The 23994-nt window shown below is 55.9% G+C and overlaps 2 protein-coding genes across 9 annotated transcripts in view; both read left to right on the top strand.

Annotated features, from left to right (window-relative positions):
* CEP350 (centrosomal protein 350) overlaps positions 1-5421 on the top strand; it is a 70597-nt gene extending 65176 nt beyond the window's left edge. For all 8 annotated transcript variants that reach the window (XM_032118422.1, XM_032118425.1, XM_032118423.1 and 5 more), the window contains one exon: positions 1351-5421. In XM_032118422.1, the coding sequence (XP_031974313.1) occupies positions 1351-1515 (165 nt within the window). In that variant the 3' untranslated portion in view covers positions 1516-5421. The remainder of the gene's footprint in view (positions 1-1350) is intronic.
* A 6983-nt stretch (positions 5422-12404) lies between these two features.
* Positions 12405-23004, top strand: QSOX1 (quiescin sulfhydryl oxidase 1). Its single transcript, XM_032118156.1, has 12 exons — positions 12405-12699; positions 14881-14981; positions 16275-16323; positions 16515-16617; positions 17414-17504; positions 17733-17878; positions 18293-18430; positions 18571-18700; positions 20526-20648; positions 20759-20903; positions 21143-21322; positions 21711-23004. Exons 1-12 carry the CDS (start codon positions 12423-12425, stop codon positions 22439-22441), a joined length of 2214 nt encoding a protein of 737 aa, XP_031974047.1. The 5' UTR covers positions 12405-12422; the 3' UTR covers positions 22442-23004.
* The last annotated feature ends 990 nt before the right edge of the window (positions 23005-23994 follow it).

Genomic DNA, 23994 nt, shown 5'->3' with positions numbered 1-23994 from the left:
TCTCTTAAGAGAGGGAGAAAGGAGCTGTCAGCCTGAAGCCCCGTGTCTAACTGGGGCTTTATGAATGGCTGCAAACCCTGCAGCAGTGCTGGTTCCCTGGGGTTCCCATAGCAGCCTCTTCTTGGGCTTCACACTGTGCTGGGGTTATTGAATCATCATTGTGCCACAGCAGCTGTCAGCTTCAAAACAGACCAGTTTCTGGGAGGTTTAGCTTCAGGCAAAAGGAAGAGAGTATGTTGGGGCTATAGTTCATGTCCTGTCCCAGAAAACAACGCTATTACACACTGATCCTGGGTTAGTGGATTTTTCAGTATGTTTAACCTTAGTTTGGCAGTGTGTAGGTGTCTGCCCCACTTGTACAGTGTAAATGTATTTCGAATTCAGAGTGTAAGATTTATGGGCAAAGAGGGTTTCTGCTGAAGCTGAGCAGAGACAGAGCTTTCAACGGGTTTTCTTTGTCATTGTAAATATGAATGATGTTTGCACTCATTCGTTCTTTTCTAAAAAATTTGAGCTGTGTTAAGGTTTGTCTGTAATACTGAAATGGTCAGTAAGACAAATTGTTAATAAGTTTAACGGAAGACGTCCAGTGTGGAGATACTCTGAATAAGACTTGATTTACTGAATGAAATTACACATTTCAGTCTGATACTAAACCACCTATTTGTCAGTGAGCAATAAAGAGGATTTTCTTTGTCAACAGTTTAGTAATAGAAGGAAATAAGTACTCTTCGAATATACTGGTACAAAATTCCATTTGTAGTAATGCTGTCAAATCCAGCGGAGTGTGAAGTATTCTGTGCAAATGAGTTGTAATGCTGTTTTACAAAACATGCAAGCATTTTGTCTTCCTATGCAGAAGAATTGGAAGTTAGTTGTTTCCTTGAAGTTTTCTTATTATATTATAAACTGAACTGCAGTGAAATCTTTTCTTTTTCTCCCTCCCCTGTTCAAGCCCTTTGCATTATTTCTTACCAGTTTAAGCCTCATGGAATCAGCTTCTTGCAAATACATAATTAGGGACTAATTAATTAATAGAGATTCTGCTGTTGGCCAAGAATATCCCATTAGCTGAGTCCTTTCAAGTGAAAAACTTGTGCAGGAATACGAAAGCCTTTAAAATGGATGCTACAGTGAAAAGTAGAAAACATTCATTCATACAGTGAAATAGTCTGGTTCAAACAGATCCGTGTTTGTTTTGCTATTCCAAGCGTTTCCTGTAATCTCTTACAAAGACAGATATGTTGTTGGCAGATACACTCTGCTTTGGACTCTTTCTGGAACTTTGCAGGCAATATTATTTTAAAGCAACAGAATTGTAATGTTTGTATTGCCTTTCTACCCTCCAAGGTGCAGGAACTCCACGAGGAAGAAGCGCAATGGGTGAACTACGACGAGGATGAACTGTGTGTAAAGATGCAGTTGGCAGACGGGATCTTCGAGGCCTTAATCAGAGACACCGTTGATGTACTGAACCAGATAAACGAGAAACAGCGGAGGCTGCTGCTTGTCTGACAGGGCTGAAGTGGGCTCAGAGGTGCCAACCACGGAGTCACGGGCCTCTCTGACTCCTGAGCTGCTCTCCTCCCTGCACGTGCTGCGGCTGGACTTCCACGCGCGGGGTTCCCAGGCGGTTCAGATGGGATGAAAAGAACCTGAACTGGCTGCCGAGACCTCGCACCGGATTTATTGTTTGGAACAAGCTGATCCCTCGCTTGAGGCTGCTTTGAGGAGTGCTCAAGACTGTTCATGTGCCAATGCAGTTATGTCGCATAACTGTCGGCGGCTGCCTGGGGCCCCGGCCTGGGGCTCTGACACATTCGGCTTGTTCCTTGAACGGGTTGGGTTAAGTTGGGATATTGGCTGTTTTGGTGGAATGGTGGTCAGCCATCAGTACTCAGCTTGTCTTTTAGAAATGTGAGTAATTTGGAGAAGCAACAGTTTGGTCAGGTCTCATAAACAGAGACATTACCATACTGAACAGTGTTACAATGGTAACACCTCTTCTCCTGCAGCCCTAACAATGTGCATCAGTTCCTTCTGCTTCAGAGCCCATTTAATTCACTTCTCTGTGAAGCTGGTTTTCATCTTTCTTCTGTGATGTGGTACCAAGCATGGTGCCGGCCCAGTCCAGGGAAATTAGATGATGTTGCTTCCTGCCTACAAGTAAAGAATTCTTGCTGCTTTGTTCCGAGGTGGAGCAAAATAAAGCCCACCTACTGTCAAGTGTGAAAGATGAGCCCATGGACAACTTTCCTCCTACCGTGTAGCACTTCTCTTCCCGGAGCAGCAGCTGCTCCCAGATAATGGATACTCAGGATTTTCTCAGGCACGAGACATGCAGGAGTGGAAAATATTTCCTCACAAAAATTTGGCCTTCAATTCCTCAGCTTTCTCCCTTACTGTCACCTAATGAATTGGAGAAGCTGTTACTTGAACAGTTTAGAGAACAGAGTGTATTCACCAAAGAAAGCGGTGTCTGGTGCTTGACTGTCTGCATGTTTTGTGCTTGTGGATTTTTTATTTATTTTCAGATAATTTATTAAATGGATTGCAGGAGAGTGTCCTGTGCAGTTGGCTGCACTGTCCTGTGTTTTGAGACAGACAAACTTGAGAGAGCATCTGGTTTGGAAACTTCCAGAGCCCCATATTCTTTGCACAAAACCTCCAGCTTCGTGAGGCAGATACAAGGGCGGTGAAGGTAGGAAGAACCAAACCTCAGTGACCAAGGGTGGGATGCAAAGACAGGACTAGGAGTGGAGTTTGAAAACCGAAGCACCTGGTTCAGAGACGATGGAGAGTTCAGGGGGCTGAGCTGAAAAATTGCATGAAAATTCCCAGCTCTTTCTGTTCCCTTCCTTTCCCAGAACTTCTACACCATGTTATGTGGTTGATTTGGTGCTGGATTCATCTGCAGTGTCATTCTGCTGAGTGCTGATTCCTGACCTGTTCCTCCTGCTCTTGTGTTTGTCTTGGAGGAGCATGGACAGTCTGGGGTCAAACGTTTATGCCTTAATAGTGGATGTCCCTGTTTGCAAACCTGGGACAAGACCCAGAGGAAAGTCAGATTCTCCAGGCACTGGAGTGTAGACAGACACTTTGAAGCCCTCAGAGGTGCCCCCCAAAGATGCTGCAGCCCACAACAGGCACGGTGGGGAGATCTCAGCTGTTTCATTGATCTGCTTGGTTCTTGGGCTTCCTGCTGTGCATACCTCTGCTACTGCTCCAGTTTGGTTTCTCTTTTCCACCTTTTTTTTTTGGTTGGGTTGTTCATTGTTTGGGATTTTTTGAAAGCTATCATTGGAATATTTGCATTTTGCACACAGCTGGTAATTCTTCAGGGACAGTACTGGGAAATGTTGGATTTGCCAGAGGTCCGTGCAGATTCTCAGATGTCGTGTTGCCAGCACCTCACTTGCGAGTTAGTGGTGAGCCATATCCGTGGGAGCTCTATGAGTGGAAGAACAAGGAGGAGGTAATGGTGGACAGGGACACCTCCAGTGGGCATATGCATGTCTGTCCCGCAGTAGTGGCCCTTCTGGCTGGCTGGAAGTCAAATGGTCTTGGTGGAGCATTGATCAGCTTTTTTTCTCAAGTGATTCATTTGTTCATGTAAAATGTCATGATGCTGAACCAGGAAACCCTTGGATGCTTAAGAGAGAAGCAAACTAAAGCTGCTAGATTTAACCAGCATGGTGTCACTGATTGGGTCACCACCTCAGATTCCCTTTCCTGGGTGTATCTCTCTCAGTAGCAAGGATTGCTATTTTTATAGGTAGCAATTACGGAAAGAAGACAGAAACCTGCAGAGTAGGTTTGTACCTGGAGCATCAGGTTAGGTTCTGTTCTGTAGATACTGTGGCCAGTGTTGAGAAGGTTGTCCTGCATCCCCGTGGCTTTTTGGTGTTCTGAGGGGCTCATGGGGTGTTTCTGGTCTGTCCAGCAGCAGGGAGGAGTTTGTGCGGTCGGGCCTGACAAGGTATCGGGGTGCTTTGGAGATCGTGTGCCTGTCGTCTTCTGGCTGTAGCACCCTCCACAGAAGCACTAACTATTTTTAACAGCTGTTTGGATAGAAGGAAGCTGTGTCTAAGTAATGGCTTTGTTCCTTTGCAGACATCACTGATTTTTTTTGGTAGCAATCCTTGCTAGGAGCAACCCTAAAATGACTTGAACGTACGTGAATTACCTTCTCAATACCTCACATGTGGTGAGTTGCTTTGAGTTGAGTGTATATTCAAAACCTCGAGTGGGTTGAGTACTTGTGGACTGATGATTACTGCGGTGAAGCAAGGTTCAGACTGGGTTGGGCTGGTAGTGAGGAGATATGGGGAAGCCTGGGGTCCCACAAACAGGCTGAATTCTCTGCTTTTCCCCCAACCTTCCCTTTGTAAGAACAAGATGATATTTCTGCGTCGTGCATCTCGGTGTAACCACATAAGAAGATTCAAGGCTGGGACATTTTGCTGAGACCCGTGAGCTGTTTGGGGCAGCGCTGTCATCACTGGGGACATACTGTTCCATCTTTTCCATCTTTGGAAGGATCTCAGAGGCAGGTGGGAAAGCCCAGGCATGTGGGAACACGGAGTGCGAGTACCTCTCTAGCAGCAGGACGCTCTGTGAGCCGAGCCCTGGAATATCAGTATGTCTGCCTTTCAGAAAAGGCTTGTTGCTCACAAGGTGGAATGAGGGATTGAAAAATCCCATCTTGTTCCCTTTCCTTTCTTGAAAAAGTGGCCTTAGCTTTTTGCAATACTTGAATAAGTGTGTACCTGCAGAAGACCTTCAGTAGCACAGTGACAGAGACCTTTTAAATGACTATTCTGCAAGGAACTGTGTGCAGTTCCCACTTTCGTATCTCTTTGCTACCTTAAGAATATTAGGAAAACAAAGTACTTTTCAGCAGACAAACAGTTGAATCTTACAAGGTATTTAGTGCATCTGAAGTGTTTACAAACCAACTAAAATGGAGAAAAGCAAACTATTGAACTTATTTGTAATTTAAGCGTTAAATGCAAAATTATATACAGATGGAAAAGGAATACTGTAATTAACCTGCATTTACTAGGTTTTTTTCCTTGATTTTGCGGAGCCTTTTGATACACATTTGCAAAGCCACCTTTTGGGAGGCTCGGTCTCCCAGTGTACTGTGTTGTGGAGATGCTGAAAAGAAACCCGTTTACTGTGTGTGTGTAAATAACCTGGTAACGTGGGGTTTGGGCCAGTTTCAGCTCATGTTCACATCCACAGCAGCTTTGCACAGTAGACAGACCCAAGGATGTGGAGGAGTTAGGGAGGTTTTTTTGTAATTAAGAACTGTAAAATAACCAGGGTGGTCCCTGTGTACACCAGTGTAAATATCTTTGGTAACTGAAATGTACTTTAAGAGAACAAAATCTGTAAATAAACTGATTTATAAATTAATCTTGTTTCCTGGTTTTTATAAAATGGAGCTTTATAATTACCCAAGCAGTTGCTAATTCTGAAGGTGTCCTGGAGATTTGTCCCTTGTACGTTCCTCTTTCTGTCTGATGCTGTACTTGGGATGCCAATCACAGTCTACAAAATCCCATTAGAGTTGCCTTAATTATAACCATAACCTTATTAGAATGTCCTTATTGTTAAAGCTGACTGTTGATAAAACCAGAAAATAGCATTGAGCAATCATTGCAGGAGTTCACTGGGGGGGAAAACTACTCCTTGCACACATTTATTTAAAATATGTTTTAAAAACTCATGGTTTAAAACATTTTTATGTTAAACAACAGTTTTGGAATTAAATTCTTCAGAGCCTCAGTCTTGTTTTGTATCCCTCAATTAGGCTCCTAAATTGGTACAGCTCTGTAGAGCTTCTATTAGCAGCACCAATCCCTTCCTCACCAAGGGGCAAACATTGCTCCCTGGAAGCTTTATGTATTGGTGGAACTTTTCTGAATCTTTGCTGTTTCCTTTCCAGCACAAAAAAGCCCGAATCACTTTAGCACATGAAAGGCCCTGTAAGAGGACGGCCGAGCCCCCGCAGTGCCAAGCCACAGGAGCGGGCACGTGGCGATGGAGTGGCAGCGTGAAGGTGTGAGCCGGGGAGCACAGGTGTTCACTGAGCCTCCTCCGTGCCTGTGGCCACTCCTGCTCCAGCACCTCTGCTGTGTTTTGGTGCCTTTTATTAATGTACAGCCCAGCAGAAAAGGCTTTGCTTTCCGTTTACTGCAGACCCTGGACAAAACCCAGCACTGGTCTTTCCAGCTTGGAGGACACTGTGACAGTCAACTCCTCACCTGCCTGGGAGGCGTGTTTGCATTAAGTGGGTGGAGCCCTGTGTGAACTAAACCATTGCAGTTATTTGTTCTTTGCTTTTCCTTGGCAGAGTACCTCATCCTGGAGGAGGACTTGCTGCGTTTAGGTTTCCATTATGGAAGCTGCTCTGCTGCAGTCCCGCAGTGGCAGTGTGCAGTAGGACTGGTCCTCAGCAGAGCGTGCTGGGAACACCATCTGCAGCCCTCGGACACACAGGAGGATGCCACAGCCCTCTGGGCTCGGCGGTAGAGCCGGCCAGACGCAGCGGTGGGTCCTCGGATGTCCAAAGGACCGAGGCTGAGCGGTGCTGCAGCCTCTGTGTGCTCATTAGTGAGCAGCGGGAGAGCATCCATGTCGTGCCTTTCCTCACCCCGCAGCGATCTTACTCCTCAAGTCCTGTGTTTTTGGACAATAGTCTACTTGCATCCATCCCTGGAAGGGGCCTAGAGTGCATTTCACTTTGAAAAAAAAAACCTGATCTGTGCTGTTCTGGCTGAAGAAGAGGCTTCCTTTAAAAACGGCTCAAGCAGTGGGAATGCTGCCAAGGCGCTCCGGCGGGTGACGCAGCAAACTGCTGCATTGCTCCTGCTGTCCTTGCCCAGGATGCCCAGCAATCAGCGTGATGAAGGCCCTCATTTCCTCATTTGCAAGTCTACGTTGCTTCACTTTGTCACTGACTTTCTACCGGTGGTGTTTGTGCAACTCTTCCCAGAACCCTCGGAGCACGCTTGCCTCTGACAGCCATTTCACCTGTGAACCTGGTGAAACTCCTGGGCTGGGCAATGGCAGGCAGCCACCTTCCCGATGGTACACTGGATTGAGTGGGACTGTTCGGTGCCTCCCTTCCCAGGTACAGCCCACTCCCGGGTGCCTCCCTGGGCATGTGGTGCCAGCTGCAGCCATCCCACGTCCTAAAATGCCTGGCAGAGCACTGGAGCACTTGAAATGTTGACTCTGCTCCAGACGTCCTGTGCCCTGCCTAGCACAAGGGCTTCTGCAGTGTCCGGGCTCTCATTAACACAGCCCTTGGAAGAAAAGGAGCTGGTGGGGAGCTGCCGAACGCCAGCAGCTCTTCAGAGTGCAGGAAGGAGAGGAGGGGGGCTGCCCAGCCGCTGGCACCCAGCCCGGAGCATGGGCCATTGCCTGGCAGGAATGCAGATGAGATGTAATGGAGTTTGAAAGCGTAGGGCACTCTCTGGGATGCCGGTCCTGTGGGGGAAGGAAAGGCACCCTGTGAGACCTGGAAACTGGAGCAAACAAAACCCATAGCCCCAGCCCTGCACCTTCCTGCCTCCTCCTGAATAAGATCCTGCAGAAATTTGGGGAAGAGGAGGAGAATAGAGTGGCTCTTTTCAGGAGGGTGATGGTTGGGCAGGTTCAGGGGCACAGAGTGGGCTCTTGAAGCACAGATGCCTACTTTTGCCTGCCAAGTGTGCTGTGTGAGGATGGCCTGGAGCAGGGTGTTAGCTCCTGCTCTAAATGTTTTTCTTGGCCCCAGTTTTCCAGCCCTTTGCTCCACCTGTACAAGACCTCCTGTGTCTCCTCCCTGTGTTCCCTCCCTGATGCAGGTTTCCAGTGGCTTCCTCTTGCATGAAGTCTAGACTGACTCAAACTCAGATTTTGTCTGAGAATTTGCTGGAGGTGGAATTAACACCAGTTCGGGGGTGGGGGGTGGGGGGTGCCTCAGATTTGATTTGATTTGATTCCAGCAAAATAAAGGAGGCTGCAGGAGATCCCACTGTTCACGTGGCTTGGCTTGAGAAGCTCGGCAAGGAGCCTGGTCCAGTGTCTGTGCCCGGCTGCGTTGCTCTGTGGACCGATGGAGCCAGTGCTGCTCAGTGAACCTGTGATTGGGCACAGCAGTCCTTGGTTGGTGAGACCTTGCTTACGTTGCAGGACTACTGTCACAGCAAGAGAGGAGTGCTCCGTTGTCATCCCTGTGGTATTCTCAGTTTCATGCACTGCAATTAAACCACCTGCCAAATAATGATGTGGCAAATCTGGGCGGTATGGCCTCCTCCAATCTGCTCCTTAAAGCTGGGAACATGAGCTGGACTGGAAAATATCTGCTCTGTGCAACCTGGGTCATGGCAATCATTTATGACTGTTAGTAGATCTGAAATTTGCAGGTAAAACGTTTCCTACCCAGACATACCAATGACAGAGCCAGTTCCTCCTGGTCTCCCTGGGTTCCTCTGAAAAGAGCAAGGGCAGTGAGGCTGCCATCCTTTGGAGCAGGGATGAGTCAGCAGAGGGTGAATAGCAGGAGCTTGGTGCTGCTGTATTCTCTCTGCAGACGCAAACTACGTGATCACATTCATCACATCCTGAGAATGCACCCCGGATTTGCTTTTGTGCCTCTTGTTATTACAGGCTGGTTGGGCTTGGAAGGTAGAAATCAACGATTTCCGACCAAGCCTGTCTCATGGAGTCAGCAATTCCCAGCTGCCAGTGGGAGCTTCCAGGGGCTGTCCTGGTCTTCACAGGTGTCAGCCTGGCAGAGGCAATGCAGAGTGTGGGAAGCACATCCACTCGGGGTGTTATTCCCTGTCTCAGCAAAGCTGGCAGGTTTGTGGCACAGACGCTGCCAAAGGTCTTGTCTGAAGCCATGTGTCAGCTGAGGTGCGACTTGTGCCACCGAGGAAGAAGTGCCACCTGGATTGGAATGTCAGGGAGGTGGCAGGTGGCACAATTTTCATTCGCTCTCTGAGGGAAATGAGGCTTTTCCTTTTATTCACAGAAGGAGCATGCTTTACGCAGTGCTGTGCTGCAGGTCAAGGAGGGCTTCCTTGAGTTCATCATCTTGTGAAGTCTGGAGAAAGGAAAACTGTTGAGCCTCCTCTGCAGCTGGTATTTCCAAGGCGCTTGCAGGGGAGTTGGATGCAAACCTCTCAGAATGGCCTCCAAAATGCCAGTGACGGGGTTGCCATGATTGTATCATGAGTCTTGCACTGGTTGCGTGTTTTCCTTGGAGTCAGTTCCTGGAATCACACAATTAGGTAAGAACGTGTTCTTCAATTTCAAGGAAGAAAGTCCATTTCAGGATCTCCTTGGCCCTGAACCTACACAACTAAAGGGAAGTGAGAAGACCCTGGGTCTGCTTGCCTGGCCATTTTGAACATTTTGTAGTCAGATTTATGCTGCTAAAAATGAGAGGCTAATAAAAGCCTCTCTCTGCTTTCTGAAATGTAGTCCTTTCCATCACTTCAAGGGCTGAACACATAAAATCCAACCACTCTTTCCTTGTCTCCTCGCTAACCCAGGACAGAGGTGATCTGAGTAGCTTTGTGTCTGAAAATGATCCATTTTGGGTGCACGAAACAAGTTCTGCAGGGCTTAAATGATTTTGGTGAGATTGTGGCCGCCTTTGAGGTTCTCAGCCTGTTGATGTTGCCCACGCCTCACTGACTTCAAGGAGATTCCTGCTGGGTGTTAGTCTGGGAAAGGAGATTTCAGGGCTGATGAGCTTAATGAACTAAAGCCACAGAGACTGTGCAGCACAGGAATCTCTGTGGTCATCCTAAGCCCATGGCCGTGCTACGGAGTGTGAAGCACAGCCCTCCCCAAAGTTAATGATGCCCAGGTGGGCGCTGAAGGCTTTGCTGTGAAAACCAAGCAGATCCCTAAATGTGCCGTGGGAGCCTAAAGCTGAGCTTTAGGGCTGCTGGGGCTCAGCAGCCTGGCATCCAGAGTCACCCAGCACCTGTCCCCTGGTTTTGCTGCCCGCAGGTTCCATAGCAGCCAGAGAGGACAAAAAGGCAGAAAGCACTGGGAGGGCATTTCTAAAACCTCCCCAGACTTCTACTGCTTCTTGATTGCTATTAATTCATCTTAGTCGCTTTCAAATCCAACTTAAAAAGGGTTGTTTCAAAGCCTCTGCTCCACCTTTGTCTTCCCATGCCCTGTCTCAAGGTGTTCTGCAATGAAAATACGTCTCTTCCCAGTCTGAGGTAGAAGAAAAGCCTCATCTCTTGCTTTGCAGCAGCATTCAAAGGAAAAGAAAGGATTTTGGGACAAGTCTGTGCCTGGAAAACTCCACACCCTGCTGCTGAAGGAGGCTATTAGCTGGGGAGCCTTGGGGATGGGACGTGCCAGCTGGGCAGTAGGGTCGTCGGCAGCACCCCGGCTGTTCCCGGGGCAGCAGGAAGCAGGAGCATCCCCACCCCAGGGCTCAGGGGATGAGCAATGGCATGGCTCACCTCCAAAGGAGCCGGAGCCCCGGGGTGTGGGCTCCTGCCCCTCCGCCTTGGTGCTAGATGCTGCTTTTGCATCTAAAAAAGGATTCAAGGAATTTGGGCTGCCTGGGAGGAAGGGGTGAGCTGGATGGGGAGGATGCTGGCAATTACGCTGGCGCTGAGCACCTCTCCTTTGCCTTGATAACCTAATCAAGCTGATGAGCCCTTAAAATAAGGCTTTAGCCCAAGGTGAGGTAACGGTGGTGATGTCCCTGCACACGGAGATTTTTGTGTTTCAGTCACCAGCTGGATGAGGACAAGTCCTGGCAAGGTCTCCGTCAGTGAGGGACCAACTTTCAGAGCTGCCTTGCACAGGCTGGGCTGTGTCTCTCTCCCTCCTGGTTAGACAACGAGGTGTGATAATCCCTTAAGGACTTAATTACAGCTGGCAGGGCTGGAGCAGACCATCTTCTGCCCCATTCCCATCAGCCTGGACCCACAGAAGGCGGGTAGGAGCGATCCCATGGGTTGTGTCCAGCATGCTGTGTCCCCCCAGGCCGGGCTGTGTCAGGGAGCCCCGTTGTTTCCCGGAGCCGTGCCCCGTGGGGAGCCCCTGCCCTCCGCTGCCCTGTCGAGCCTGGGCTCTGGCAGGCTTGTTTTTCTAGCATGGTGAGTCCGCCTGAAATGCCTAGGTGGGGCCCAGCATGGATAATGGCCTTCCTGGGGACAGAGCAAGCACCAAGCCCTCAGCAGCCATGGGGCACCCCCAGTGCCAGAGGCTCCCTGGCCTCAGGGGCTGGGGAGGGAGCAGAGGGCTGGATTTTGGGGCTGTGTCCACCCTGGCAGCGCCTGGCTCTGCCCCGGGGCACTGAGCAACGGGCACCTTCCGTCTGGGAGCCGGTGACGCGGGTGTGTGCGTGAGCAAAGGCACGGCTGGGCCTGGCCTCGAGGGTGGAATCACAGAGTCCTGGAATGGTCGGGGTTGGAAAGGACCTTAAAGGACCTCTGGTTCCATCATCCTGCCAACCCTTCCCCTAGACCAAGTTGCTCCAAGTCCCATCCAGGCTGGCCCTGAACATTTCCAGGGATGGGGCATCCACAACTTCTCTGGTCAGCCTGTGCCAGGGCCTCACCACCCTCACAGGTGATGATATTTCTAATATCTAATCTAAGTCTCAGTTTGAAGACATTCCATTGAAGGGGCCACTGGGGATGGAAGGCTGCTTTTTTTAGATGTAGAGCTGGATTTTGTGTGTGTCACTGGATATCCTTGCTGGGCATCCCTGGCAGGGTTGGGGAGAGGGCAGGGATGTCTCCAGGGTCCCCATTCCACAGGATGTCCAGGTGGCGCCCAGTGACGCTGGCTGATGTCAGGGCATCTGACCAGGGCGCTGCCCTCAGGGTGCCCATGATGGTGGCAACGTGCGTTTTGGGGCTGAATCAGCTGCCTTCGCCATTGCAGAATCACAGGTTCATTTAGGTTGGAAAAGACCGCTGCGATCGTCAAGTCCGGCCTGTGACCCAACACCCCCTTGTCAACCAGGCCACGGCACTCAGTGCCACATCCACACTTTCCTTAAACACCTCCAGGGACGGTGACTCCACCGCCTCCCTGGGGCAGCCCTCACTTTATCAGAACTGTATCATTTTATGCCATTTGTCCCCTCACGGAAGGGCAACACTGCAGCAAAGGGCGGGGAGGGGAGTACTGGGCCCCCTCCCCGTGATAGGGGGGCGCCGAGAGGGGCCGGGGGCTCTCGGGGGCTGTGCCGTGGGGGCTGTGGGGGCTGTGCCCGGGGGGCTGTGGGGGCTGTGGGGGCTGTGGGGTGTTCGTGCCCCTCCCGGGGCGGGGGTTCCCCGCGCTGTCCCCGCCCCGGCCCCGCCCCGGGGGCGGTGCTCCGGCGGCTCCGGGCGCTAAAGGCGGCGGCGGCGGCGGCGCGGGCGGCCTGGCGGGCGATGTGGCGGCGGCTCCGCGCCGGGGGTCGCGGGGGCCCGGCGGCTCTCCCGCCGCTCCTGCTGCTCCTCCTGCTGCTTCTCCTGCTGCTCCGGGTGCCCGCGGCGCGGCCCGGCCGCCTCTACTCGGCCGCTGACCCCCTGGAGCTGCTGGGGCCGGGGGCGGAGGGGCGGCTGCTGGGCTCCACCAGCGCCTGGGCCGTCGAGTTCTTCGCCTCCTGGTGCGGGCACTGCATCCACTTCGCGCCCACATGGCGGGCCCTGGCCCACGACATCCGCGGTGAGTCCCCGGCCCCGCTGTCCCTGCTTCTCCCCATCCCCGCCTGCCCGCCCCATCGGCGGCCCCATCCCTCCCTGTGCCCTTGACCTTTTTAGCCCCCACCCCTTATCCGTGTCTCTGTCCTCTTCCATCAGCACGCCGTTTAATCCCCGTATCTCTGCCCCTGCGCCCTTAAATGCCCCCTGCGTCTCTGTCTGTTCACCCGTCAGCACCCCTAAATTCTCTTCCCTGTGCCCCTGCGCAGGGGACGTCCCACTTCCCCTCCAGGAGCATCCTGGCATCCCTCCTGCGTCCTTGCCCCGTCGTCCTTCTCCTCTCCGCCCACATTCTTGAATCCTCCCTGCATCCTCGTCCCCGTCAGCATCCCTGCATCCTCTCTGTGCCCTTCCCACCACCATCCCTCTGTCCGCTCTGCCCTGCCCTCCTTCAGCTCCCCAAAACCCCCCTGCGGCCCAGCTCCAGCCTCCCTGGATTGTCAGCCTGCTGGGAAGGCCCAGCTCCCTGCCGCTGTCCAGGTTTCCCCCCCCTCCCCCCGATATCCAGGCCTGGCTTAGCAGCATCCGTGGACCCGCTTTGGTAGGGAGAAGCTCAGGTGGAGCCTGCCCCAGGCATAGGGGGTCCCACTGCCCCCCAGACCTCCCCGCAGCTCCGCTCCTCCCGGTGCCTGCAGGGATGGGGACGGCAGGTTGCTGGGCGCTGATCCCAGCTGGTTTGTTCCCAGCTTTGACCTTGATGCCTGGCCTGGCTGGTGCCAGCCGTGCCTGGGGACCCGCACACCCCGCTGCTGGGCCCCTCGTCCTCGTGCCGGGACTCATCCTGCCTCCCCCGGCATCCCGGGGTGCTTCTCCCTGTTATTGCGCTAATTGATACAGCGCGGCGGTGCCGGGTGAGTCAGGGGGCCGGCCGGGCGGGCATCCCGTCCGTCCCTCCGAGGGGATGCCGTCCCTCCCTGGGGATGCCGTCAGAGCTCCCCGACGGGCAGGATGTGAGGAATGGGGTGCGTGTGCCCGGGCCCCGCGGGGGAATGCCGGCTCTCCTGGCCCCTCTCCAGAGAGGGCTCCCCGCTCCGGAGGCCGGAGCGCCGATGGTGTGCCCGTGGAGGCAGGGCGGGGAAGCCGCCCCCGTGCTGCACAGCGTCCTCGCTGCCATTCCCACGGCTGGATTCTCGTAGGAGTGGGCTGGACGGGGAGGATGCCAGGGTGAGCCGCGGGCACCACGTGCCGCTGAGTCCAGGAGCGTGCCTCCTCCCTGCAGCAGGGCTTGTCACCAGCCCTCCTGTGCCACGAGTGCCAGGGCGGTGGGAAGCAGCTCACCTGTCCCGTCTCCTGAGACACGGGGTGGTGTGTCCCTGCCTCCAGCATGCTTACACCTGGGGCAGCACAGGCTCCATCTGCGTGCCAGTGCCATGTCCCTCCCTGTCTCACTCTAAGGACAGGCTGGACATTCTCCAGCTTGTGTCCTTTACGCTAAAAAGAAGCCATTTCAGAGCTTTATTCTCCATTTTCCTGCTGGTTTTCAGAGCCTGCTGTTTAAAATGCCTCCATGCCCTCTTTTGTTCATCTATTTTACCCCAGGGACCCGCTGCTCTTCACTGGGGAGATGGTGGGGAGTCACAAATGGGGAGTGGGTGCTCAGAACCTGGGCGGGCTCTGCTGCAGTGCCCTGGCCTGGCTGCTGGTTTTGGGTTGTTCCCTCTTGGTTATCAGCTGTGCCCTTGGTCTGGGGTGAGACAAGCCAGAGCCCGTGTTCCTTGCTCTCCCCGAGCTGCGGTTAGCCATCCCTCCCCTTCTCCTGGTGTCCTCTTCCCGGGAGCTGGGGCAGAGGTTGGACAGGCAGAACCAGCCAGGCAGGCGGCATCGGGCAGAGCTGCCTGTGCTCTGGCGCTGGCAGGGCAGGGCGTGCAAAGCCAGCTCCCGCCTCGCACGGCTTTCCCTGTGCTCCTGCTGCCCGGAAAGTAGGGCACCACACACCAGGACGGACCACAGCCCCAGGTGTTCAGGCTTGGAAACCATTGGTCGCTGCCCTGCGAGGGGCAAGCAGCAGTTTGGGACAGGAGGGTCTCTGCCACTGGCACAGCAGGAGATCCCTCCTGTCTCCGCTGCAGGCAGCTGTGGGGAGGAGGGCGGTTTTTGGGGCTGTGGGGGTGCTGAGCTATGCTGACCTCACCCTGTGTCCCCGCAGAGTGGAGGCCTGCAGTGATCCTGGCGGCCATTGACTGTGCCGACGAGGACAACCAGCAAGTGTGCTCTGATTTCGGGATAACCGGCTTCCCCACCATGAAGGTGAGACTGCCTGTGCCAGCTGCTTGCTGGGTTTCACTGCGCTTTGCTTTTTGGCTTGTCCCTCTCTTGCTCAATTGGACTAACAGGGCTATTGCACCAAAATACTCCCCTTGGGGCTTTGCAGGCCAGAGCTGTTTCACCCAAAACAGTGCTGTGTCCTGGCTGCGCCCAGTGCAACTGCTGGGTGATGGAGCAACAAGGAGGAGGGGAAACCAAAATGCTGCTTTGTGGCGAAACATGGAGGCTGGATCTCTGCTGGGATGAGGGAGAATCTGAATCCTGGGTTGGAAACCCTTGGGAAAGGCTGTTTGAGGGCAGAGGGAGGTTGCAGGCGCAGGTTTTGGAGGAGGGCGCAGGGATGCTGCGGGAGGTTGCATCTCCTGGGAGCCTCCTGCGGTGGCTGGCAAGGAGCCATCCCTCCTGCTGGGCCTGTGCCCAGCCCTTTAGCTGTGTCAACACACTGCTCTGCAGAACCTCCCGCTGCAAACAGAGCCTTGCTCCAGCACGAGCAGTGAAGCAAAAGTGCTCCAGGTGCTACAGGCAGCAGTTAAAACCAGGATTGCCTTGAGATGGAATGGGTAGTGATAAGGGTTTTATCAGACATGCCCTCAGTCCCAGTTTACAGGCCCAGCTCCAGGTGGGGTCAGATTTGGGGTTTTCCAGGCAGGTTGGCTTGGCCCCAGCCCTACCCTGGGGTCCCATCGAGCACTGCCCTGGGACACTGATGGAAACATCTCCCGGGGCCGGGAGGTGTGCTGATGTGGCCGTGCCAAGAAGTCACTTGCTTCACATCCTGTCCCTGCCAAGCACCTTTTGCAAACAGCCCCAGCTCCCAGCCCAGCCTGCAAAGCAAACACCTGGCTTATGCAACCTGGTGTAGCTGCTCTGGCTCTACCCTGGCTACTGGAGCCACTTTGGGAGGCTGGGAGTGGGAAAACCCCCTATTTTTTGCTTTGACAGAGCTCTGGGGCAGGGAGACTGGTTTGCAGGACTGGGAAGGTTCCAGCTGCCTCCCTAGAGACACCTGCTCCACTGCCTGCCAGTGCTCAGCCCTTGGCCAGACATGGCTCCCAGCCCGTGCCTGCATCCCTCCCCTCTGGGGGTGCCCCGAAAGATGGGGCCACAGCTGGGAGCTTCCTCTGTGCTGGCTGATGTCAGCTGGCATTCTGCAGTGTTGTGGGGAAACTGAGGCAGAGCTGATCTACAGGGAGCCTCAGCCTGCTGGGTTGCACTTCCTCATGTCCCACTCCAAACACTCACTCCAGTTTCCCCTTGTGTTTTTTTCCCTTTCAGTTCTTCAGAGCTTTTAGCAAGAAGCCAGAGGATGGGATAAGGATTACCAGTGAGTATTCAGAGCCATGGGGTTTTTTACCCCAGATGTGAACGGGGTAAATGTGGGCCCTGCTGCCCACACCTCCCACACGCTGGAATATCTGGGAGCTCTGGGGTGGCAGCTCCAGGCAGCTTCCCTCGGCTCGGCCCCTGGGATCGGCTTCCCCAAGACCAACCCCTTGGTGTCGTGTCCCCCTGCAGATCCCAGTGCCACCGTTGAGGATCTGCGCCATGCCATCATCACCAACCTCGAGCAGAGCCAAGATGCCTGGCCACCCGCCTGTCCTCCGCTGGAGCCAGCAAGGTAGGGGCAGCAGGAGGCCAGGATGGCCTCTGTCCCATGGGGAGCAGGTTTCTGGGGAAATCCTGAACCCAAAATGAGCAAGCAGCAGCTGCTGCATCATGCACGTTCCAGGGAGACACAGATGACCTGGCCAGGGCAGAGCCATTTCCATCGCCCAAATGAGATGGGGCCATATTGTTGCGTCTCCTAATGAACCTGCTCATCAACTCCACTTAGAGCAAGCAATTCCTGGGCCCCAAATTCTTTGGGACATGGCAGTGTCATGCCATGCTGAATGAGGCTGCGTTAGAAGCTTTCTCCTGTCCTGAAAAAGGGTTTTTTTGATAGCATACAATTTTGTTGGTATCTGAGTTGTCCTTGCTGGATGCAAACAGTTGCTGCATTGTCCTGAGAAGGAGCCTTTGGATTTCCCAAAGCAATGGTCGAGCCAGGCACATGCCTCAGGTATTCTGGTGCCTCTGTGTCTTAGCCAAAAAAACCCCAGCCCTGGTTCAAGTTCATTGATGTTTTTTCCCCTGGGCGAGCGTGCAGCTTCCCCCTGCCCTGCCCTGCCCTGCCTGTGCTTTGTTTTCTACCTCCTTGGCCAAGCCCCGTGGGTTTTCTCAAAGCCTGCGAACCAGAGCAGAAAGGGAGGCTGGAAGCTGCAGCAGGAGGCATTGCCTGCTCGGTGGGGCTGAGCCTGCCCCAGCAGTCCCTGCCAGATGCCAGCGGGCGAGGGTCGAGCTCCCCGTGCGTGGGAGGGCGGAGCGTCCTGCTGATGCCGAGGCACCTGCTGCCGTCCTGCTCTCTCTTGCAGCGCGGAGGAGGTCCGTACCTTCTTCCAGAGGAACAAGGACCAGTACTTGGCACTCATCTTCGAGAAGAGCAACTCCTTCGTGGGCAGAGAGGTGGGTACAGCTACATTTATCCCCCATTTCTCTTGGAGCCTGTGTCCCTTGGTGCCTGATAATTCCCAGGCGCCTTTGGCGGGGCAGCTCTCTTCAGGCAGCCTTCCTGCCCAGCTTGCACACAGCTTAGCCAGTGCCAAATGTTACACAGGGCACTGAACAGCTCTGCTGCATCCCTGGTGGGGCTGGGGAATCCCTCTGCCCCCCATCTGACCCCGGGGCTTGCAGGTGGCCCTGGACATGCTGCAGTACGAGAACATTGCGGTGAGGAGGGTGCTGAGCACCGAGGAGGAGCTCGTGGAGAAGTTCGGCGTCACCACCTACCCCTCGGGATACCTGCTGCTCCGCAACGGCTCCTTCTCCCGCCTGCCCGTGTGAGTGTGGGACACGGCAGGGTGGCTCCGGGCATGCTGGTGGGGTGCCAGCCTTGTGCCCATCTCTCTGTGCTCCTCTGTAGTTGTGGGAAGGCGCATCAGGAAGGAGACATGGCTGGGTAGGGGAGGCTGGGCACTGAACTGCATTGCCAGCCCTGGCTGGAGCTGGCAGAAGGGAAAATCCTTGTGACTGAGCCATCCCGTTGCCACACCTGCCTGGAGATGGCATGACATGGCTACCTGGGGCTCAGTCCTGTTCCAAGGTGCATGTGGGCAGGTGGAGAGTATGGCCCACCATGCGCTCCCTGCCCAGGCCCGAATTACCCACTCGGCTGAGCCTTCTTCTCTTTTGCTTCCTTCCTTGGGGTCGGGTTTGGGAGGGAAGAGGGACTCAGGGCTTCTCCTTCCCGGCAGGCACATAGAGGCACGCTCCTTCTACACCTATTACCTGCGCACGCTGGCGGGCATCACCCGCGGCTCCTACAAGCTGAACACCACGGCCAGCACCGCCAACGACACCGACCACGCGTCCCAGCCGCTGCGAGCCGACCGGTCAGAGCCCTCACCCTGCTGGGGACACCAGGGCTGGGGGGTGCCAGGGGGGGCGAAGGGCTGGGACATTCCTTCCCTGGGAAAACCCCTGGTGTGGATGAAGGCGCTGATGGAGCCTCATGTTGCGCTGCCCTCCCCAGCTCCAAGCTGTACATGGCCGACCTGGAGTCCGCGCTGCACTACTCGCTGCGGGTGGAGGCTGCCCGTGCCTCCGCGCTGGCCGGAGCCCAGCTGGCCGCCTTCAAGTGCTACGTGGCCGCGCTAGTGAAGGTGAGGAGCTCTGCGTGTCGGGAGAGGAGCTGCCTGTGCCTCCTTGTCCGTTCATGCAATGCAAACACAGTGTGGGCCACCGTGTCCCAGTGCTCGTGGGTAGTGAAGCGTGGCAGTCCCAGGTGTGGGCCCTGTGTCCTGGTGCTCAGTGTACGGCATGGCTGCTGTCAGGCTGTCCCTGTCCCTGCAGATCTCCACACTCAGCCCAAAGTCCCAGTGGGAGCTACGAGGCGGTGCTGGAGTGCTTCAAACAAGATGCGTGCTGCCGGCTTTGGTGGCAGTGGGATCGGCACTTGCAGGAGGTGTTGAGGCAGGAGGTCTTTTCAGAAGAGAGGCTGTCACCTGCTGGGGTGTCAGAGATGGCCACAGGGGTTTGTCACTCTGATCTGGATGCTCGGCTCAGGGAGCCAATCTGCAGGCTCCTTTGATAATAGTCCAGGAAAGGAACTCCCACTCTGAGTCAGGCTCCAGACAAGCCTAATTTAAGGTCTCCTTTTTCCTTCTATGTTGGGCCTGGCAGAGCTGAAGTGAGTGAGAGCCTTGAGCCAGCACAAGCAGGGCAGTTTAATTTCCTGCTGCGATGGAGTCCTGCTGCCTCTGGCTGTTTCCTCCGCCGGGCCTGCAGGGGCCCTGTCTCCATCTCAGTGCCTGTCACAGCCTAGGCTGCTTGGCAGACTGGGGCCGTGCCCTCCTTTGCTCCTTCCTTTGTCAGCCAGGGTCTCACACTCAGTTTGGACCTCACTGATGTGCAAGACACCCCTTGCTCCCACCCCCATCTGCTCTGTCCCAAGAAACAGCTCCAAACACGTGCCTCAGACCTTCATGTGGCTCCTCTGCTTGCCCCCAACCATTGCCCTCGCTCTTTCTCCCTTGAATGTGAACTACGGAGATAGGAAAATAAACCCCCATGGCACCAGCTCCCTGCCCGTGGGTACAGGTGTGCTGGGGTGGGGAGCAGCACTGGTTTTATTTGATCCATTTTCAATTCTCCCCGCAAACCTTCCCCTCGATGAGCTGGAGCAGTGGGTGGTGGGTGCCGGTGCTTCCCCGAGGATGCTGAGCCCGTGCTGCCATTGCCCTGCTCATCCACAGGACGGAGCAGCGTCCCCAGGATTGCCAGCCCAGGGCTCAGCCTGGGGGAGCTCAGCCAGCAAGTCCCAGCCTTAACTCTTGCATTCCCAAGAGATATTAAAGGAAAGGAGAGGGGGGAAACGTGGAAATAAGTGGTTCCTGGGGGCAGGGGATCGCACAGCAAAGCCTCCTGTCCAAGGAGTCGGGGACACTGTGCAGCGGAACTGTCAGGTCACAGATCATTCCCGTGCAAATTTGGCTCTTCTCATGTGATTCCCCACGGGCCTGGGAGGAAGAACAGCTCAGACTTAGCAAACTCCTCCTTCCTTTCGCTTCTCCATCACTTCTGTGTGCTGGTGTCTCCTCCTGCCCACAGGTCGATCCCTCTGTCCGTCTGTCCGGTGGTGGCATGGGCTGCCAGGCTGCTCGTCTCCCGGGAGTGGTTTTAAAGTGCAGCTGCTAATCGGCTTTGCCAGACTTATGGACAGAGTGGCTTTTTGCCTCCCTCCGTTGGGGCTGGGGTTTGGAGCCTGAACATGCACACAGGGGACTTGCCACCCAGGGGGGGGACAAGCTGCAGCTCCCAGCCCCTGGGAGATAGGCACCAAAACCTTGCCAGGACCTCGCTGCCCTCCAGCACAGAGGATGCTGGTGCTGCCCAGTGCCTGTCCTGGTGAGCCAGGGGTGCCTGTGGGCTGCCCTGCTGCTCCCAGGATGGAGTCTGTTTTTTCTCAGCCCTCTTCCCCCTCTGCAGTACTTCCCGGGGCGCCCCTGTGTGCAGACCTACCTGCAGACCCTGGATGCCTGGCTGAGGAACTGGACAGAGCCCGAGCTGCCCCGCACCGTTTTGAAGGAGGCCATGAAGAATAACAGAGACGTAAGATGCCCGTGGGCACCCCCAGCCCCTGCTCTCCTTACCCCTGCCCCTTGCCCCCCAGGCTGGCATTGCCTGCCAGCCCCATCACACCGTGTCCATCTGTCCACCAGGCCTCCCACCCCTCCGTGCTCCCCACCAACGTGACGTGGGTGGGCTGCCAGGGCAGTGAACGCCACTTCCGTGGCTACCCTTGTGGGCTCTGGACCATCTTCCATCTGCTGACTGTCCAGGCTGCCCAGAACGGTCCTGACAAAGGTATTGGTGTCCCTGGGGGCATCAGGGGCTCAGGGAGGGAGTCCCCGGGTGGGCTCTGGCATGGATAGGGATGCTGCATGTGGACAAAGGTTTGTTTCTCCCCTTCTTCATCTCATCCAGGGGCAGTTTCCGTGGGGGACGAGAGACAGAGAGTTGGGGTGTGGGGTTGCTACCTCAGCCATGGGACTGTGGTGGTGGCACTGGGGTCCAGCCTCACCCCCATGCTCTGCCTCCCTCAGAGTTGCCCCTGGAGGTGCTGAGCACCATGCGCTGCTACGTCCGGCACTTCTTCGGCTGCCAGGAGTGCGCCGAGCACTTCGAGGCCATGGCGGCCGAGTCCATGGACAGGGTGGCCAGCAGGGAGGAGGCCGTCCTCTGGCTCTGGTCCCACCACAACAAGGTCAACGCTCGCCTGGCGGGTAAGGGGGGCTGCCACGAGGGCAGTCGGAGCGGCTTCCTGAGGGAAAAGGGGAGGTGAGGTGGAGGAACGTCCCTCCTCCTGGACGGATCTGGGAAATGGCTGCAGGGTGCAGCAGCGGGGACATCCTGCTGTCATTGTCCCCCGTCCCAGGGGACAGCAGCTGGTCACGCAGCGTCAGACTGCCCTGGAGATGCAGCTGGATCTTACATGCTCCTTACAGGGAGCTTCCCAAAGCTGCTGTTTGCCCACGGAGGGACCCTTCCTCCCGAGGTGGCTCCTCCAAATGTCCCCATCCCCAGCTGCTGGATTCTCCGGGGGGTGTTCATACCGGGGGAGGGAGTATCACACGTCCCCTCTAACCCCCTTGCTGGCTCCGGTCCCTGCAGGAGGTGACACCGAGGACCCCATGTTCCCCAAGCTGCAGTGGCCTCCGCCGGACCTGTGTCCGCAGTGCCACAAGGAGGAGCGGGGGGTCCATGCCTGGGAGCAGCCGGCCGTGGTCACGTTCCTCAAGGCACACTTCTCCCCGGCCAACATCTACATGGACTATGCCGAGGCCGACCCCATCCCCGCGGCCAGGGAGGGGACCGGGGCCAGGCTGGGCACGGAGGGCCCGCGAGAGGAGAGGGGGAGAGCAGACGAGGAGGAAAAGGAGACGGAGGCAGAGGCGAGAGTCCCGGGGCGCCCGGGCTCGCCCGAGCCGCGGCGCCCCAGCATCGTGCGGCTGAACCCCAAGCTGCGGGAGGGGGGCGAGGACATCGTGGACCTGGATTCCTTCAGCGAGCAGCACTTCAAGAGCCAGGCGCTGCGAGCGGCCGCGGGCCGGCGCCGGCGCATCAGCAAGCGGGACACCATCGCCCTGGGCCGCGGTGCCGCGGCGGGCAGGGAGCGCCGGCGCGCCCCCGGCGTCCTGCTCCGGGAGGAGGAGGAGGATGCTGGGGAGGGCCTGCGGAGGAGCCCCTGGCTGCGGGTGCTCGGCTTGGGCTTCTCCCGCCTGGACATCAGCCTCTGCGTGGCCCTCTACTTGCTCTCCTCCATGTGCCTCCTGGGCATGTACACCTTCTTCCGCCTGCGCACCCGCGCCCGGAAAGGCCGCCCCGGCTTCCCCGTGGCCTGACAGGGGTCGGGGGGACCGGGGGTTTCCCCGGGTGGGCGGGCTGCTGAGTCAGGACACCCCTGGGACAGCGTTTTGTCCCACAGCGGGGAGGGGTCTGGCACATCCCCCTCGGGAGCTGCCCTGCTCAAGGCAGTTGCCTCGCCCAGGGTAGGGGGTAGAGGGCTCTTTTTGGGAGGAAGGAGGTGTCAGAGGATCCCCCTCTCAGGTCATAGTGCCATGTTTTTGGGCGTGTGGGAGCTGGGACGCGAACGGTGGTTTGTGCGTTGGCACCCAGCTGGCCTCAAGCTCCCTGGCACTGGGCTGGTTTCAAACTGGGAAGGCCAGTCCTGTGCTGGAGAGCAGCCCATTGGGGTCCAACCACTAGCAGGGCCAGGAGGGTGAAGGTTTAGCCCCAAAAAGTGGACACTGATGGGTGGGGGCAGCAGTCATGGGTTCAGATGCATTTTGTATCCCCCTCTTTGAGATGTGGCCCAGGGCCTCCCCACCTTTCCTCGCCCCCTCCCCACACCGTTGTTCATTCTCTGCTTGTCTTAGTGGAATAAATTATTTTTGCCGACATCTGCCCTGCTGTGTCGGCTGGTCCCTGCCACGTGGGCATGCTGGACTACCACCCCCCATTCCTGCTGTCCCTGCTCCCACCTCCCCCCCCATCCCCGGAAGAGCACTTGGTTTAAAAATCCTTTCAATATTTTTAATTATTGTGGTATGTTTTCTCCTGCCTTCTCCTTCGGGATGATGCACCTCTGGCCAGCTGCCCCCCCGTACAGCTGCTACATCCCCAGGGCTGGGATGGCTCATGGTTTCTCCTCAAGCAGGGGAGGGAGATGAGGCATGTGGGGGCCAGGAAGCTGATGGAAAAAAAGTTGGCACGACCTGTGGAGCTGGAGTTCGGTGCTGACCGTGCCTGTGGTCCGGAGCAGGGAGACACACGGCAGCATCCCTGGGGACCAGGACTTCCGTGGGTGTGGGCCCCCTGTGCCTGTCCCCGATTCTCTCTGCCCTTTTATCCTTGTTAGGAATCATTAAGGAAAATGGTTGTTTTCCAGAGCCGGGGCCGGGGCCATCTGCTCTCCCAGCGCTGCCTAAATCCCCCTGTAACAAATTCATTGGGATTATGCTGCCGTCCCCTAATCCTGGCCCATCCCCCCGCGTGGGGGATTTAAAAGGATTAGAGCCCGGCCGATAATAAACTTTATTAAGGGGGGAGGGGGGGTGTCAATCCGATTTGGAGCCTTTTTCTTGATATCTTCACTTTGCCCAGGTGGGAGGCGAGGACCGGCAGGATGGGGAGGAGGGGGCCCGGCTCTGCTGCTGCCCTGGCTCCGGGAGCTCTGGCTCCGTCAGCCCTTCCTCCCTCACCTGCCCGTGAAATAAATTTTCTCTCTCCATCTCTCCTTTAATGTTTGTGCGTGGTCACGCCTCCAGGCGTTGTGGGGCTGGCACCCCTGTCCTGCCACCTCTGGCCCACTCGGCCTTGGCCATGTCCCTTGAGCGGGTACTCGGTGGGCTCGTCCCAGCGCGGAGCAGGGCTGAGTTCCCCCGGCCGGGGCTGG

The sequence above is a fragment of the Corvus moneduloides genome, chromosome 9 (genome assembly GCF_009650955.1).
Source record: "Corvus moneduloides isolate bCorMon1 chromosome 9, bCorMon1.pri, whole genome shotgun sequence".
NCBI classification, from domain to species: domain Eukaryota; kingdom Metazoa; phylum Chordata; class Aves; order Passeriformes; family Corvidae; genus Corvus; species Corvus moneduloides.
The sequence above is the reverse complement of the archived record's forward strand: the minus strand, read 5'-3'. Positions and strand labels throughout refer to the sequence as shown.